The following is a 17,986-nucleotide window of genomic DNA, read 5'->3' as shown; positions in this document are numbered from 1 at the left end:
TGTGTGTGTCCAGTGTGTGTGTCCAGTGTGTGTGTCCAGTGTGTGTGTGTCCAGTGTGTGTGTCCAGTGTGTGTGTCCAGTGTGTGTGTCCAGTGTGTGTGTGTCCAGTGTGTGTGTGTCCAGTGTGTGTGTGTCCAGTGTGTGTGTCCAGTGTGTGTGTGTCCAGTGTGTGTGTCCAGTGTGTGTGTCCAGTGTGTGTGTCCAGGTCAAATAAATAAATAAATAAAATAAACATATTAAAAGTCCGCTCAAAAGGATCGGGACGCTTTAGACCCGACACGTTCTGCATCGCCCAGAAAACACACACCGTCCCGAGCTCTGGGTCAAACGTCCCGAGCTCTGGGTCAAACATCCCAAGCTCTGGGTCAAACGTCCCGAGCTCAGGGTCAAACATCCCGAGCTCTGGGTCAAACGTTACGAGCTCAGGGTCAAACGTCCCGAGCTCAGGGTCAAACGTCCCGAGCTCTGGGTCAAACGTCCCGAGCTCAGGGTCAAACGTCCCGAGCTCAGGGTCAAACGTCCCGAGCTCAGGGTCAAACGTCCCGAGCTCTGGGTCAAACGTCACGAGCTCTGGGTCAAACGTCACGAGCTCTGGGTCAAACGTCCCGAGCTCAGGGTCAAACATCCCGAGCTCTGGGTCAAACGTCCCGAGCTCTGGGTCAAACGTCCCGAGCTCAGGGTCAAACGTCCCGAGCTCAGGGTCAAACGTCCCGAGCTCTGGGTCAAACGTCCCGAGCTCAGGGTCAAACGTCCCGAGCTCTGGTTCAAACGTCCCGAGCTTAGGGTCAAACGTCCCGAGCTCAGGGTCAAACGTCCCGAGCTCTGGGTCAAACGTCCCGAGCTCTGGGTCAAACGTCACGAGCTCTGGGTCAAACGTCACGAGCTCAGGGTCAAACGTCCCGAGCTCTGGGTCAAACGTCAAGAGCTCTGGGTCAAACGTCAAGAGCTCTGGGTCAAACGTCACGAGCTCAGGGTCAAACGTCCCGAGCTCAGGGTCAAACGTCACGAGCTCTGGGTCAAACGTCCCGAGCTCTGGGTCAAACGTCACGAGCTCTGGGTCAAACGTCACGAGCTCAGGGTCAAACGTCCCGAGCTCTGGGTCAAACGTCACGAGCTCTGGGTCAAACGTCAAGAGCTCTGGGTCAAACGTCACGAGCTCAGGGTCAAACGTCCCGAGCTCAGGGTCAAACGTCACGAGCTCTGGGTCAAACGTCCCGAGCTCTGGGTCAAACGTCACGAGCTCTGGTTCAAACGTCACGAGCTCTGGGTCAAATGCAGGACTCAAGCCTCTAAAAGCTTCACATCTCGAGCTGAACAACATTTATTAAGATTAAGATGAATAAAAGGTCGTTTCCTCATTAGTGTCGTTGTTTACGGCCACGCCCTCGTGTGAGGCCGACGTCAATAAAGTCCGTCCTCCAGAAATCCTTTTGCCTCCCAAATCCGAACAGTGCGGTCGCTGCAGAATGACAAGACACACGTCAACAACAGTTTAGAAAAGTGTTTTATATCATATATGTTATATATATGTAGACCGGCCTCCTGCTGGTGCCAGAGTCAGGACTAAACCTGGCCTCCTGCTGGTGCCAGAGTCAGGACTACACATGGCCTCTTGCTGGTGCTAGAGTCAGGACTAAACCTGGCCTCTTGCTGGTGCCAGAGTCAGGACTAAACCTGGCCTCTTGCTGGTGCCAGAGTCAGGACTAAACCTGGCCTCTTGCTGGTGCCAGAGTCAGGACTAAACCTGGCCTCTTGCTGGTGCCAGAGTCAGGACTAAACCTGGCCTCCTGCTGGTGCCAGAGTCAGGACTAAACCTGGCCTCCTGCTGGTGCCAGAGTCAGGACTACACATGGCCTCTTGCTGGTGCTAGAGTCAGGACTAAACCTGGCCTCTTGCTGGTGCCAGAGTCAGGACTAAACCTGGCCTCTTGCTGGTGCCAGAGTCAGGACTAAACCTGGCCTCTTGCTGGTGCCAGAGTCAGGACTAAACCTGGCCTCTTGCTGGTGCCAGAGTCAGGACTAAACCTGGCCTCTTGCTGGTGCCAGAGTCAGGACTAAACCTGGCCTCTTGCTGGTGCCAGAGTCAGGACTAAACCTGGCCTCTTGCTGGTGCCAGAGTCAGGACTAAACCTGGCCTCTTGCTGGTGCCAGAGTCAGGACTAAACCTGGCCTCTTGCTGGTGTAAGCGTGTGTGACTCACTCGGAGGCGGTGAACACTTGGCTGCTGTTGGTGGTCAGGCCGTTGATGGGGCTGTCGTGTCCCTGGAGCTCACCGAGCGGCGCTAGAGAGTCGGCGTGCCACAGCCGCAGCAGCCCTCCTCTGCACCCGCTCAGCAGCACCCGGGCCCCGGGCACCAGGCCCAGAGCACCGGCCCAGTCTGAGGGGCCCGAGGCCGACTGTGGAGGACAGAAGACAGGAAACACGTCAACGGGCATTCGATGTTTGACTGGAAAACACATTTAATGACTGTTTTGTTCATATGTAAGTCTGAGCATGAATTATTACAATTTTAGTTTGAAGTTTGAATTTGTGGCACAATTTCTAGTCTTCTAAAAACACATTTATAAAAGTAAACTACACAAGAGGCTCTGAATGATCTTTAAAGTAGATATTTCCTCTTCACCTGCCATAAGGACACTAAGAGTTAATTTTATAAATCCAAATCACGATAAAGAAGAAGCTTCAACTTGATCATTTATTTCTTTCATAAACGATCTAGAGCTTTTGCCTTTGCACATTCTGAATGTCCTGAACACGACTTTAAAGACCGCGTTGTGGAGGTGGAGGTGGTTCACGCTCTGACCTGCAGGAGGCGCTTCCGGCTCATGTCCCATTTGTGGAGGGTGTGGTCTCTGGAGCTGCTGTACAACGTGTCCCCGCCCACGGTCAGGGCCTCCACAGCGTCACGATGGGACGGTTCAAATGTGTGTCCAGAAGCGACGCTGCCCTGGGCGCCTTCGGCCACCTCGAACATCTGCCAAACAATGTGACCGTCACCACCAGATCACCACAGAGTCCGTGCACAGAGTCTGCGCACAGAGTCTGCGCACAGAGTCTGCTCACAGAGTCCGCGCACAGAGTCTGCTCACAGAGTCTGCTCACAGTCTGCACAGAGGATGAAAATACAGACTTTTCTGCCATCAGACCCATTACTTTTCTAAGTATTAATAGATTCTGTTAATGAAAATAATGAATTGTGTGTTATAAGTTCTGACCTTGATGTGATGGTCCTTGGAGCCGGTCAGCACAACGTCCTGTCCATTCCCCAGTTTGTCCACAGTGAGACACATGACCGGCCCCAAGTGTCCCGTCAGTTTTCCCGTGGACGCAAACCTAGAATGACAAGAACACGTGTTTACAGATGTTTACAGAGTGTGACCGGGGGCGGGGCAGGAGGCGGGACAGGGGGGCGTACTTGCGGAGGTCCCACATGCGCACGGCGTTGGCGGCGGCGGCGTACAGGAAGGTGCCGGACGGGCTCAGGGCGATCTGGTTGATTTGGCTCTCTCCAGGTGGGATGGACAAGCTCCGCCCAGAGGCACAGCCGTCCCCCGAAGTCACCTGACCCGACGACCTGGAGCAGAGACACATTCAAGGGTCAACACAAGGGTCAACACAAGGGTGATATTTAGAGTCAACACAAAGGTCAACACAAAGATCAACACAAGGGTCAACACAAGAGTCAACACAAGGGTCAACACATGGGTCAACACTAGAGTCAACACTAGAGTCAACACAAGGGTCAACACATGGGTCAACACATGGGTCAACACAAGGGTGATATTTAGAGTCAACACAAAGGTCAACACAAAGATCAACACAAGGGTCAACACAAGAGTCAACACAAGGGTCAACACATGGGTCAACACTAGAGTCAACACTAGAGTCAACACAAGGGTCAACACATGGGTCAACACATGGGTCAACACAAGGGTCAACACAAGGGTCAACACTAGAGTCAACACTAGAGTCAACACAAGGGTCAACACAAGGGTCAACACTAGAGTCAACACAAGGGTCAACACAAGAGTCAACACAAGGGTCAACACAAGGGTCAACACTAGAGTCAACACAAGGGTCAACACAAGGGTCAACACAAGGGTCAACACATGGGTCAACAGTAGAGTCAACACTAGAGTCAACACAAGGGTCAACACTAGAGTCAACACAAGGGTCAACACATGGGTCAACACATGGGTCAACACATGGGTCAACACATGGGTCAACACTAGAGTCAACACTAGAGTCAACACAAGGGTCAACACATGGGTCAACACATGGGTCAACACATGGGTCAACACATGGGTCAACACAAGGGTCAACACATGGGTCAACACAAGGGTCAACACAAGGGTCAACACAAGGGTCAACACATGGGTCAACACTAGAGTCAACACAAGGGTCAACACAAGGGTCAACACTAGAGTCAACACTAGAGTCAACACTAGAGTCAACACAAGGGTCAACACTAGAGTCAACACAAGGGTCAACACATGGGTCAACACATGGGTCAACACAAGGGTCAACACAAGGGTCAACACTAGAGTCAACACTAGAGTCAACACAAGGGTCAACACTAGAGTCAACACAAGGGTCAACACAAGGGTCAACAGATGGGTCAACACAAGGGTCAACACTAGAGTCAACACTAGAGTCAACACAAGGGTCAACACTAGAGTCAACACAAGGGTCAACACAAGGGTCAACACAAAGGTCAACACAAGGGTCAACACTAGAGTCAACACTAGAGTCAACACAAGAGTCAACACAAGAGTCAACACAAGGGTCAACCCTAGAGTCAACACTAGAGTCAACACAAGAGTCAACACAAGGGTCAACACAAGGGTCAACACTAGAGTCAACACTAGAGTCAACACTAGAGTCAACACAAGGGTCAACACAAGGGTCAACACAAGGGTCAACACTAGAGTCAACACTAGAGTCAACACTAGAGTCAACACTAGGGTCAACACTAGAGTCAACACTAGAGTCAACACAAGGGTCAACACTAGAGTCAACACTAGAGTCAACACAAGGGTCAACACATGGGTCAACACATGGGTCAACACAAGGGTCAACACAAGGGTCAACACTAGAGTCAACACTAGAGTCAACACAAGGGTCAACACTAGAGTCAACACAAGGGTCAACACAAGGGTCAACAGATGGGTCAACACAAGGGTCAACACAAGGGTCAAAACTAGAGTCAACACTAGAGTCAACACAAGGGTCAACACAAGGGTCAACACTAGAGTCAACACAAGGGTCAACACAAGGGTCAACACAAGGGTCAACACTAGAGTCAACACTAGAGTCAACACTAGAGTCAACACAAGAGTCAACACAAGGGTCAACCCTAGAGTCAACACTAGAGTCAACACAAGAGTCAACACAAGAGTCAACACAAGGGTCAACACAAGGGTCAACACTAGAGTCAACACTAGAGTCAACACTAGAGTCAACACAAGGGTCAACACAAGGGTCAACACAAGGGTCAACACTAGAGTCAACACTAGAGTCAACACTAGAGTCAACACTAGAGTCAACACAAGGGTCAACACAAGGGTCAACACAAGGGTCAACACAAGGGTCAACACTAGAGTCAACACAAGGGTCAACACTAGAGTCAACACAAGGGTCAACACAAGAGTCAACACAAGAGTCAACACAAGGGTCAACACAAGGGTCAACACTGGAGTCAACACAGGAGTCAACACAAGGGTCAACACAAGGGTCAACACAAGAGTCAACACAAGGGTCAACACAAGGGTCAACACAAGGGTCAACACTAGAGTCAACACAAGGGTCAACACTAGAGTCAACACAAGGGTCAACACAAGAGTCAACACAAGAGTCAACACAAGGGTCAACACAAGAGTCAACACAAGGGTCAACACAAGGGTCAACACTGGAGTCAACACAGGAGTCAACACAAGGGTCAACACAAGGGTCAACACAAGGGTCAACACAAGGGTCAACACAAGGGTCAACACAAGGGTCAACACTGGAGTCAACACAAGGGTCAACACTGGAGTCAACACTGGAGTCAACACAAGGGTCAACACTGGAGTCAACACTGGAGTCAACACTGGAGTCAACACTGGAGTCAACACAAGGGTCAACACAAGAGTCAACACAAGGGTCAACACATGGGTCAACACAAGGGTCAACACAAGGGTCAACACAAGGGTCAACACAAGGGTCAATAAACACTAACAAATACAAATACTTAAGACAGAAAAACAAGCTCTGATGAGGGAAGTATTATCTGAGTTATATTATAAATTCATATTTGTTTGTGTTTTGAATATATAATGGAAATGGATTTGTATCAGGCTCGTTTGAAGTGGAAGTCTATAAATGAATAAATACATAAACAAATGAATCATAAATAAACATAAATTAATGAATTAATAAGTTAAAACGATTGTTAAAACGAACGAAATGAATACATAAATTAATTAACACAAATAAATGATTATTAAATAAATGTATAAATAAATGAATGAATAAATAAACATGAATAAATTAAATACAAATTAATACGAATAAATAAATAAATGACTAGTAAAACACAATAATTATATCTAATTCTCGATGTTTACAAAATAATGACAATAATATATATATATTTTTATAGTAACTGTTGTAACTTTTTGCCACAATAGTTTTTTTGTGCATCATTTCCACATTCTTCACATTCTTCTGGACTGACCAATCAGAAGAGTGGATCTAAACACAGGCGTGTACGTACGTGAGCGTGCGGATGCACTTGGCCGAGTCTCGTATGTCCCAGACCTTGATGTAGGCGGTGGACACGGTCAGGACCAAGCTGGACGTGTATCTGGATTCAAAACAGCATTTCAAAGTATTCATCAGGAATATTTGTACGCGCTTTCGCTTCATAGTTATATATTCTTGTCTTACTTGACGGACACAACGCTGCTGGGATGATCGGCCAGAGACATGATCTCCTGACCGGTCACCAGGTTCCACACTTTACACGTGCGGTCTGGAAGGAAAGCAGTAAACACTTCAGGCGAGCTTTGAACCAACAACCCTCCACTTCCCAGGTACAACTTTAAAGCGCCCCCTACAGGTCGGACGACTCCTTGAGCTAAAATGCAGTTTGATATATTTAAAATGTTGCTTAAAGTTATAAAAAAAAATATCACATTGACTTCCTGTTTGTAATTGATGACACTAGGAAATTACCCAGCAACCACTGGGCCAAAACTCATCTAATGTCACTTTTCTTTTTTTTTGGACAAATAAAAACATATGAGAGCGACTTTATTTTGTTGAACAAAAGGTTGAATGGACAATTTTTTGGGCCCAAATCTAAGTCTTATTTCCTCGTGGCGTGGACTGCCGATTAGTCCTGCCACGTATCAATCATAAAAACGCACCTATCGCTCACCTGCAGCCGCGTGTGGCTCGTCCCCACGAGCAGCACGTTTCCCTGTGTCTAAGCACATTGATCTATCATAATATAGTTCCCTCAGTGTACGGGACAAAATGAAGACGGAGAAAGACAGTTCGAGCTCAGAAGAGACGGACATCTACGGGAGACGAGAGATGCGATGCGATCCGTTGCGTTAATAAACAAACGCACGTGTGTATCAGTCCACACGGGGGAGTGGCATGCGCACTTCCACCTGAGTTCTCAAATCTCCGAATAATCGTACATTGCACCTTTAATGTTTAGAGAGTGAAAAAAGTAGTTTCTTTGGTGTAAATTCTGTATAAACTTTGACTGGAATGAGTGTCCCTGGTGTGATGTCACTTCCTGTCATTTTTCAGTGTTCGCCATAACCAGCAAGAACACCGTTTTCTACAGTTTTTTCAACGTTTTCTCCACAAATACCTGCTTGATTGGTGTATAACTATAATGTATATGTATAACAGGTATAAACACACCAAATAAAGTCAAAATTATAACATGCATCATTCATACAGTTATTGGCTTTAAACACGCTCTCGAGTTCTTTTGCTTTGACATCTTGTGACAATTAGTTATGACTAATCAATTCGTCAAGTTAGTAATCAAACAATCGTTAACGTGTCTATAAGGAAACTATGTCTGACATGTACGTCTGGCTGATCCCGGGCGTGGCTTTCCTTTGGGCGTGGCTTACCTTTGGACCCGGTGAACAGCAGGTCGTCGGTGGCGTCCACGCACAGGACGGGCTTGGTGTGCCCCTCTGCCACGTGCACGCACTGCAGCTTTGCCCCGCGGTGCATTTTCGGGCTGGTGAACGGGTTGATGACGCCCCTGGAATGGAAACATCCAGATCGTTATTGCGTCACGTACATTTAGAGGATTATTGGATGTTCAAAAGGTCCCGTTTGTAGCTAATTAAAGTCGTGTGTTTGTACTGTAGATGTGAGGGGAAAACATCTGACATTTCTCACCTTCAACTCAAATATGTCTTTGTTTTTGGTATGAAAAGTGTGCAGTACTGCCTTTAAAAAGATGCAAATACAGGGACTAAGGGCGAGGATTAAAGCGCCCCCTACAGGTCGCACGACTCACTGAACTGAAATGCACTTAAGATAAATATACTCAGAATTTTGCTAAAAAACTATAAACATTTTATCACAGAATAGCACATTTTAAAAGTTTATAATGTCACTTCCTGTTTGTAATTAATGACATCACATTAGGAAATTACCCGGCAAACACTGGGCCAAAACTCATCTAATGTCACTTTCTTTCAAATTTCACTAATACAAATATATTAGATCGACTTTATTTTGTTGAATTCATGTTTAAAGTCAAACAAGTTGTTTCTTTGTGTAAATTCTGCATAAACTTTGACTGGAATGAGTGTCCCTGGTGTGATGTCACTTCCTGTCATTTTCTACAGATTTTTCAACGTTTTCTCCACAAATACCTGCTCGATTTGTGTAAAACTAGAATGTATATGTACAACAGGTATAAACACACCAAATAAAGTCAACATTAGAAAATCGTAAAAACCCGTCGTCATTGGCACTTTAACTTTAGTCTGTAAATGTTCAGGTTTATATATCACCCTGGTTAGAAACGATATTAACACTTTTTTATAACAATATCAAAACATTCTCCAAAACAACCATCTCAGAATTATAAACGTATCGACATATCCCACTCTAACAGGGACTTTCATTTAAATGGAATGAAAATGACTTGTACCTGTTTCCTTCAAACACGGGAGACTCGTCCAACCTGAAAAAGCAGCAAAAGGAACGTGAAGAGCACATTTCATGGCCGTAACACGCCGCCGCTTTATACCCACAATGCTTTGTAGTCGCCGCTTTTAGTTTTGCCGTCGGCCGCGTTGTGTTGGGCCGCGGGGGGAGGCGCCGTGGAGGGAGGCGCCGCAGGGGGAGGAGCCGCGGACCCCTTCTCCTGGCCCCTCCTGCGGGTCATGGGCGAACGCTCCGCTTGCCGCCGCTCCGTCCCGGTGGGAGACCTGCACCCGCCGCTGCGCCCAGAGACAAAGAGGTGACTCTCAGCACAAACGCTTCAGGTGAAAATACACTTCAAATGTACAGTACTGTAGAAGACCGACAGGCTTCAAATACAGGAAGTGTCTTCATTTATTTAGAACATTCCTTCAAATTACATCAAAGAAACGATTGGGCAACAATAAAATAACAACTAATTTAGCAACTACATTTAACCCCTTTATTTGAATTTAACAAAAAAATAATTAAAAATTATCACAGAATAGCACATTTTAAAAGTTTATAATGTCACTTCCTGTTTGTAATTGATGACATCACACTAGGACATTACCCAGCAAACACTGGGCCAAAACTCATTTAATGTCACACTTTGTTTGATTTGACAAATAAAAATATATTAGATCGACTTTATTTTGTTGAATTCATGTTTAAAGTGTCGAAAAAGTTGTTTCTTTTGTGTAAATTCTGCATAAACTTTGACTGGAATGAGTGTCCCTGGTGTGATGTCACTTCCTGTCATTTTCTACAGATTTTTCAACATTTTCTGCACAAATACCTGCTCGATTGGTATAAACTATAATGTATATGTACAACAAGTACAAATACACCAAATAAAGTCAAAATTTGAAAATAAAAAAAAAACTGTCAGGGGCCCTTTAAGACTAAGTCCACATGTGACTTTACAGGACTCACATGCCGCTGGCCCGGCTCCACGCTCCAGACGCAGCCTGTTCTCTGTCCGGGGCGTGGCCCGTCATGTGACCCGGGGCGTCCACGGGACCCTCCGGGTGCTCGGTCAGAGGCAGCAGCGGAGCGGGGAAGTCTCCAGTGGGTGATTCACAAAAGCCGTCCCCCGTACTGGCATAGAGCAGCTCCATCTGAGTGGTGGTCCGCCGACGAGCCTGCAACGGAGAAGGCTCAAGTCAACGGAGAAGGCTCAAGTCAACGGAGAAGGCTCAAGTCAACGGAGAAGGCTCAAGTCAACGGAGAAGGCTCAAGTCAACGGAGAAGGTTCACTTGAGGGAATAATAGAGGATTTTTCGACGATTTGAGAACTCAAGCGACAGTTAGTCCCTTTTTTAAAAGCACATGTGCACACTCACCCCCCCACCATCCTGTTGTCTCCAAGAGGCCGCCTCCCATCAAACCTCGTGCAGAAGCACACAACAGCCTCGTGCTACACGTGCATTTGTTTATTAGCGCATCAGCTCTCGTCTCCACAGATTTACGTCACGTCTTTCTCTGTCATTTTTGTACTTTACACTGAAGGAACTCGATAAACACACACCGGCATATCAACCACGCATGTGCAGCCATGGAAACGTGCTGCTATCCTGGGAACGAGGTTGCAGGTGTGCAGTAGCACGCAGGGAATGATTGACATGTGGGAGAACTACTCAGCTGTCCACGCCGAGGAAATGAGACTCAGATTGCTCGCCAAAAATCCTCTATTATTCATTTAAGAACGGAGAACGTTCACTTATATTGATAAGATTGTATATATAAATATACTATTACTTCATGTGTATCTTACCTTACTTCTTGGCTTCGTTTCACCACACAACTTCATTAAATCTGAGGCAAGTGTGCTAAAAGGAAAACAAATAAAAATCAACAACAGCTGCAGTACATCCAGAACGCTGCTGCTCGGGTCCTGACTAGAACCAGGAAGTATGATCACATTAGTCCTGTTCTCAGGTCTCTGCACTGGCTCCTGTGGCTCAGAGAAGAGACTTTAAAGCAGCTCTGCTTGTGTACAAGTCTCTCCATGGCCTAGCACCAAAGTACATCTCGTACGTGTTAGTGTTAAACATGGACCGGCCTCCTGCTGGTGCCAGAGTCAGGACTAAACATGGACAGTTTTATTCAGAATACTACGTCACATATATATACACAGTAGTCATATACCGTATTTTCCACACAATAAGGCGCACGTAAAAGTCTTTAACGTCCTCAAAAGCCGTCCGTGCGCTTAATAGTCCGGTGCGCTTAATATATGGTTTATTTCTGGTTGTGCTTACTGACCGCGAAGATGTTTTGTGTGGTACACGGTGTATAAAGAAGATTTGGGACACGAGAGACGCCGATGCGCGACTATATTTACAGTACTCCTGAACCGGAAGTCCCAACAACATGTGTGCAAAGCATTCTGGGAACCGTAGCCTACCTGCACGCGGCGCACGCGACACTTTGTCAAAACGTAAACAACATTTTCAGTCAGGCACAATGCAGACACCTACTGGTAAATAAAGGACCCCAAGAAACTTGGCCAAAGATGGCTCCTGCCAAGAGACCATTGGAACTGTTATATTATCGCAAGAAATGTGCTTACGGGCTAAATTATCAGTCAATTGTGGTCAGAGGCCGGAATCATCACTGAACTGCGGGATCACATGACCAAAGAGTTTTAGCACCGAGCACTATCGGCGTTTTGGCTGCTTTTACTATTTGCGCCCCAGCAGACATTTAAACCGGGACACGGGACGTAAAAAAACAGGGCTGTCCCAGGTAAATCAGGACGTCTGGTCATAGCTGCGCAGAATGTACTTCGGCGCATTTGAAGGATTTGATGACGAGGAATGAACTGTGAGTGTAAAAAAAGTGAGTGTATTGTGTTGTATTTTACGTGTTGCAACTGAACGAGGCTGGGAGTTGTTGTGAATATGCTAACGTGTCTGTTAGCGATAGCAGAGTGTGTTTTGATGTTGAACAATGTTGATCTGAATGAGTTGAACCCGTTTCATAAAGCTCAACTGACTCTGACTTATCGGTCTGTTTTGTTTATCTTATGCGCTTTATCGTCCGGTGCACTTTATGTATGGACCAGTACACATGGTACACAGAGAGCTGATGGTGCGCTTAATAATCCGGTGCGCCTTTTCGTGCGCAAAATACGGTACTCACGTGCTCTCGCTGGCTGGACTGGGCGTGGACTCGTCGCTGCTGCTCTCGTCTCCATTTTCTGCACCAAAGACACATCGTTAGACTCGAGCGTCACTCACCAATAAAACATAAAGCTCATTGTTTATTACAAATACATAACACGGTTTAGTTTGAGGAGTGGGCAGCAAACGGGGATTACAGTTTAACGTACAGTTAAACGTACAGTTACACGTGGCTGAAGCTACACTCGTGCTATCATGAGCTAACACACCACGAGGAGGAAAATAAGGGCTGCAGCGATCATGAAAGATTAAATGTATACAGATAAATATTTGCATTATAAGGTTTACAGCAGCAGTGATTAATGCGCCCGTCCCCTGATATGGCACGTGAAATAAAATATATACTAGAAAAATAATTTAATGAAGGCAATTTGAACAGGAAAATAACTTAAATGTAGAGATATTAACTTTTTCTTTGGTGTTTTATGGCGGTTGGTACATTACTGCCACCTACTGGAGTTGTACCTTTTAGACTCTTTTTCGAGATATTAACTTGAAATGTCTTCAGCAGTATTTATGAAAATGTAAGAGAAAAATTTATTACCGTACCATTCATTCTATATGTTAATAATCGTAATAAAAATAAGACCTTTTATGTGTAAAAATTGCCCAAATTTGACATTTTGGACATTGATAAAGGTTTAAATTGCTTAATTTTGTTGACATTTTACAGACACATTTACAGAGGGGATTTTGGATATTCTCTATATATCCAAAATTCTATATCATATTTGTGCAAACTAAATCTTTGTCTGAAAATTTGGAATTGAATTTTGCCACATTTTGGAGGTCAAACGTGCATAAATTGGCTTTAGCTCCTTCTGTTTGAGCCATGAAAACCTCGTTCAGCACAAGATGGTGAAGTTTAGGTGCTACTTTATTGATCTTTATGTCTCTATAAAATGCATTTTGAATTGTTAACGTCCAATATAAATCTATGCGGAAGTGGATAAGTATAAGTATAAGTCGTGGATTGGAAGTGATTATGTTGAAACCAAACTGAGAAATATACTGCGTAATATCTAAGACTCAGAGGACACAAAGCCTTTGAAATCTTTATGTTTGGTAACATCTCGGGCGGGGCGACAGGCAGGTGCAGATGTTACTACAGCTGGATTAGTGTAGAAGGACTGTGGCGGATGCACTCTACTGCAGTACACAATACTGCAGTACACAGTACATGGTCCACAGCCGCTCGAGCACGTGTGCAGCGTCATACTCACCCGCCAAAAGGAAACCTAACTCTGAGTTCACCACAACACAAAAAACAGAAACCAAATCAAAGTCAAACGGAGGAAGCGGTGGCAGTTATTTCACAGGCTTTGTTCAGACGTCTGCAGTGACATTTATGACTTTAGCACTTATGATTTTATACATTAAGCCTGTAAAATAAACTTAACCAAATTATGAATGAACAGCAGTTTTAACGGCGATTGTGATCATGCTCTGCAAGGCTGCGTTCACACAGGCACTGGTGTCATACTGGGTCTGACACTGGGTCTGACACCGGGTCTGACACTGGTTTTGTTCAGTCCTGGTTCGGTCCTGGTTCGGTCCTGGTTCGGTCCTGGTTCGGTCCTGGTTCGGTCCTGGTTCGGTCCTGGTTTAGCTCTGGTTCGGTCCTGGTTCAGTCCTGGTTCGGTCCTGGTTTAGCTCTGGTTTAGCTCTGGTTTAGCTCTGGTTTAGCTCTGGTTTAGCTCTGGTTTAGCTCTGGTTTAGCTCTGGTTTAGCTCTGGTTTAGCTCTGGTTTAGCCCCGGTTTGGGGGGAGTGTGTGAAAGTGTGAACGCAGCCTTTTCCTTTCCCTTTCTCGCGCTCAGTATCGTTGCGTTGGTACCTTGGAGAGCGCTCCCGAGCAGCGCGTCCAGCTCCGGGTTGATCTCCGCCTTCTCCTTCAACATGTGGAACAGCAGCTGGTTCTGGGTGGCGCTGTTGACCTCCGTCTGCTTCAGCCGACCCTCCATCACCTTGAGCTGGGACTCTTTCTGAGCGGCTTGCAGGCCCTGGCCAAGCACCAACACAGAGAGAGGTCAGGGGTCAAGTCTCTCCCATCTGTGAATGCAATACACTTCACCACATTCCAGAGTTTAGGTCAGTATTTTGGGGCGGCGATATAGACCCTTTAAACGTTTGTAAAGCGCCCCCTACAGGTTAGACAACTCACTGAACTAAAACGGAGTTAAGATTAAAGGCGCAATGGACGATTTTTCGGTGATTTGAGAACGCAGGTGGAAGTGCGCATGCCACTCCCCCGTGTGGACTGATACAACACACACATGCGTTTGTTTATTAGCGCGATGGAGCGTCTCCCGTAGATTTCTGTCCACTTCTGCGTCAGCTCGAACTGTCTTTCTCCGTCTGCATTTTGCCCCGTACACTGAGGGAACTATATTATGACAGATCAATGCGCTTAGGCACGCGGAAACGTGGGGACGAGCCGCACGCGGCTGCAGGTGAGCGGTAGGTGCGTTTTATGATTGATACGTGGCAGGACAAATGATTTATCCACGCCTCGAGGAAATATGATACAAAATTGCTGAAAAAAATCGTCCATCCCACCTTTATGTTAAGATTGCTGAAAATATTATCACAGAATAGCAAATGTTTTAGGTTTATAATTTCACTTCCTGTTTGTAATTGAATGACATCACACTAGAAAATTACCAAGCAAACACTGATCTAATGTCACTTTTTTTTTTTTTTACTTTATTTTGTTGAATTCATGTTTAGAGAGTCAGAAAAGTTGTTTCTTTTGTGTAAATTCAGCATAAACTTTGACTGGAATGAGTGTCCCTGGTGTGATGTTACTTCCTGTCATTTTTCTACACATTTTTCAACGTTTTCTCCACAAATACCTGCTCGATTGGTGTCAAACTATACTGTATACGTACATATATATAATATATACATATGAAAGCAGATGAAAACCGCTCAGACACATGTGAGTGACATCAGAACCTGATTATAACACATTTATTGTTGTATTTTACATCAATTGTTTACTTCATAGGAAATGATGAAAGACTGCATAGCCCACAATAGTTTTTAATTTTAGCTACAGATATATTACATACTTTACCACTCATTTTATTTATTTTTCCCTCCATCTTTGGTAATGGAGCAACTGAAATTTCAAAATTGTTGTTATAAAGACAAATGAATGATTTAATAATGAAACGATCGTAGCGTTGAGGTCAATAGTGGAACAATACTGCCCTCTGCTGTCTGAATGAGGCAATGAGTTCACACGTCCACAATCAGCTGGGCCTGAGCAGGGCCTGAGCAGGGCCTGAGCAGGTTCTGAGCAGGGCCTGAGCAGGGCCTGAGCAGGGCCTGAGCAGGGCCTGAGCAGGGTCTGAGCAAGGTCTGAGCAGGGCCTGAGCAGGGCCTGAGCAGGGCCTGAGCAGGGCCTGAGCAGGGCCTGAGCAGGGTCTGAGCAAGGTCTGAGCAGGGCACACTGTGAACCATCATTGTAGTGCCGCTGAACCAGGGTTAACCCACAGTTACCTCGCTGACCCGTGACCCAGCTTCGTAGAAATAAAAGACTAGAAACTGGGATAAATACTGCGTGTACCTTGTCGATGTGTGTACTGCGTGTGCTGCGTGTACTGTGTGTACTGCGTGTGCTGCGTGTACTGTGTGTACTGCGTGTGCTGCGTGTACTGCGTGTACTGCGTGTGCTGCGTGTACTGCGTGTACTGCGTGTGCTGCTTGTGCTGCGTGTACTGCGTGTACCTTGCTGATGGCCATGGTCATGAAGTGGTCCAGGAGGAAGCGGGCCTCGGTCAGGCTGCAGGAGCTGATCACGGCCGTCACGTCGCCAGTGTCGCCCTCGTCCTGAACAAGAACATCAAAACCATAAAAACCGAAACATGAAACGACTCGAGCCAAGGCCGTCGTAGAAGTTCAATTATGCTTTCTATTATTCAACGATTATTTCTATTGTACATTGAAACTTTTTAAAAATACATTTTGAAGTAAATAAAGGGTTTAAATGTGGTAAATAGTGTAGCTGTTATAAAAGGTCTGTTTGCATGTGTTTTAGAGGATGAACAGTACAAACTATAACGTATGATCAAAGTATGAAAACCATTATTTGTCATGATTCGTTGATGAACCGTTTTGGCCTTAATTAGAGCGATACTGTTCTAAGCCTTGATACTGATACCGATACTGATACTGATACTGTTCTGCATTTACATGTGACTGAAGACAGATAAACTGACAATCGACACTAATTCATTCTTACTGTCCTTTAATGGACAACTACAACATTATAAATGGGGGAAATCCTAATATTTACCATTTACAAATTTACAAAATTCAAATGGCAAAATAAAATAAAATCATAGTAAATAGTTTTGGTACATCTGCTGTAGCAAGAGAGTTTATTTATCAGGCACTTTTCATGGACAAGTCAAAGTGTTTAACTCAGAAACTTTGGAGTTACTATAAGTCGCACCTTTTTTCATAGTTTTGGCCGGGGTGCGACTTATACTTATACTTGTATACTTATACTTATACTCGACTTGTATGTGATATTGTTTGTTATTTTCACATTTGCAACAGAATTTCATACTCCAGTGCAACTTATGTTTTTTTCTTCTCTATTATGCATTTTTTGGCTGATGCGACTTATAGTCCTGAAAATACGGTACACAAAAAAATTCACCCAAAAGCTAAAACTGCTCTAGTTGAAACGTTTGGCCCAATAAGAAGGTTTCGCGTGGGTTCCAGAGTCGGGGTCGGTCACCCCCTGAGTGTGCCAGAGGGAGTGTAGGCTGGGATCAGTTCAGCACCAGCTACAGATGGACAGCTCCTTCTCGTTACACTATTATAACAGTCTAAACACAAAGTCGTACGTTTGACATCGTTCTGGAAGCTTTCGCGGCTTCTCTGGGCGTCCATAACTCGCCTCCTCCATCTGCATGACGTTACCTTGGCCTCCTCCATCTGCATGATGTTGGCTTGACAGTCGGCGATGCTGTCGTTGATGTAGTCGATGTTTGCGCCCAGAGACTCCAGCTCCTCGTTCAGAGACGCCAGGCTCCGGTCGGCGTCCGCTCCGTCCACCGTCATCTTCTCCCGCTTCCTCGACACGCGCTCCCGCCGCCGCGTTAGCTCCTCCCTTTGCTGAGGGGGAAAAGGCAAAGGTAACGGGACTAAACGTCAAAGGTAACGGGACAAAACGTCAAATGTCAGACCGCCGCAGCGTCCGGAGCGACTCAATGACCCTCTTCACCTTGAGCAGTCGGTTCATGTCGATTTCCATGTTGGAGATGGTCATTTTCTGCATAATTATGTCCGTGATGCGACGCTCCAGCGACTGCCACTTGACCCGGGCCGATCGGGTCAGGTACAGGTTCCCCGCCCGCACCGGAGAGCTCCTGTTAAACAGTGCACGTTACACCTGACAAATGTAGCACCTGACACACGTCACGCCTGACGCACGTCACGCCTGACGCACGTCACGCATGACGCACGTCACGCCTGACGCACGTCACGCCTGACGCACGTCACGCATGACGCACGTCACGCATGACGCACGTCACGCATGACGCACGTCACGCCTGACGCACGTCACGCATGA

General features: G+C 45.9%; 1 protein-coding gene across 2 annotated transcripts in view; it reads right to left on the bottom strand.

Annotated features, from left to right (window-relative positions):
- Positions 1–1,310: 1,310 nt before the first annotated feature.
- Positions 1,311–17,986, bottom strand: part of LOC140366984 (kinesin-like protein KIF21A) — a 74,764-nt gene continuing 58,088 nt past the window's right edge. For both annotated transcript variants that reach the window (XM_072453250.1, XM_072453251.1), the window contains 17 exons: positions 17,639–17,783; positions 17,335–17,529; positions 16,132–16,233; positions 14,234–14,399; positions 12,358–12,415; positions 10,988–11,042; positions 10,147–10,355; positions 9,282–9,470; positions 9,179–9,211; positions 8,139–8,275; positions 6,928–7,012; positions 6,755–6,844; positions 3,416–3,574; positions 3,216–3,333; positions 2,804–2,974; positions 2,200–2,396; positions 1,311–1,459 (listed from right to left, as the gene is read on the bottom strand). In XM_072453250.1, coding sequence (XP_072309351.1) covers positions 1,402–1,459; positions 2,200–2,396; positions 2,804–2,974; positions 3,216–3,333; positions 3,416–3,574; positions 6,755–6,844; positions 6,928–7,012; positions 8,139–8,275; positions 9,179–9,211; positions 9,282–9,470; positions 10,147–10,355; positions 10,988–11,042; positions 12,358–12,415; positions 14,234–14,399; positions 16,132–16,233; positions 17,335–17,529; positions 17,639–17,783 — 2,167 coding nt within the window. In that variant the 3' untranslated portion in view covers positions 1,311–1,401. The remainder of the gene's footprint in view (positions 1,460–2,199; positions 2,397–2,803; positions 2,975–3,215; positions 3,334–3,415; positions 3,575–6,754; positions 6,845–6,927; positions 7,013–8,138; positions 8,276–9,178; positions 9,212–9,281; positions 9,471–10,146; positions 10,356–10,987; positions 11,043–12,357; positions 12,416–14,233; positions 14,400–16,131; positions 16,234–17,334; positions 17,530–17,638; positions 17,784–17,986) is intronic.

This window comes from Eucyclogobius newberryi, unplaced genomic scaffold (assembly GCF_026437365.1).
Source record: "Eucyclogobius newberryi isolate DKJ021-1_F unplaced genomic scaffold, fEucNew1.0.hap1 SCAF_2, whole genome shotgun sequence".
NCBI classification, from domain to species: domain Eukaryota; kingdom Metazoa; phylum Chordata; class Actinopteri; order Gobiiformes; family Gobiidae; genus Eucyclogobius; species Eucyclogobius newberryi.
The sequence above is the reverse complement of the archived record's forward strand: the minus strand, read 5'-3'. Positions and strand labels throughout refer to the sequence as shown.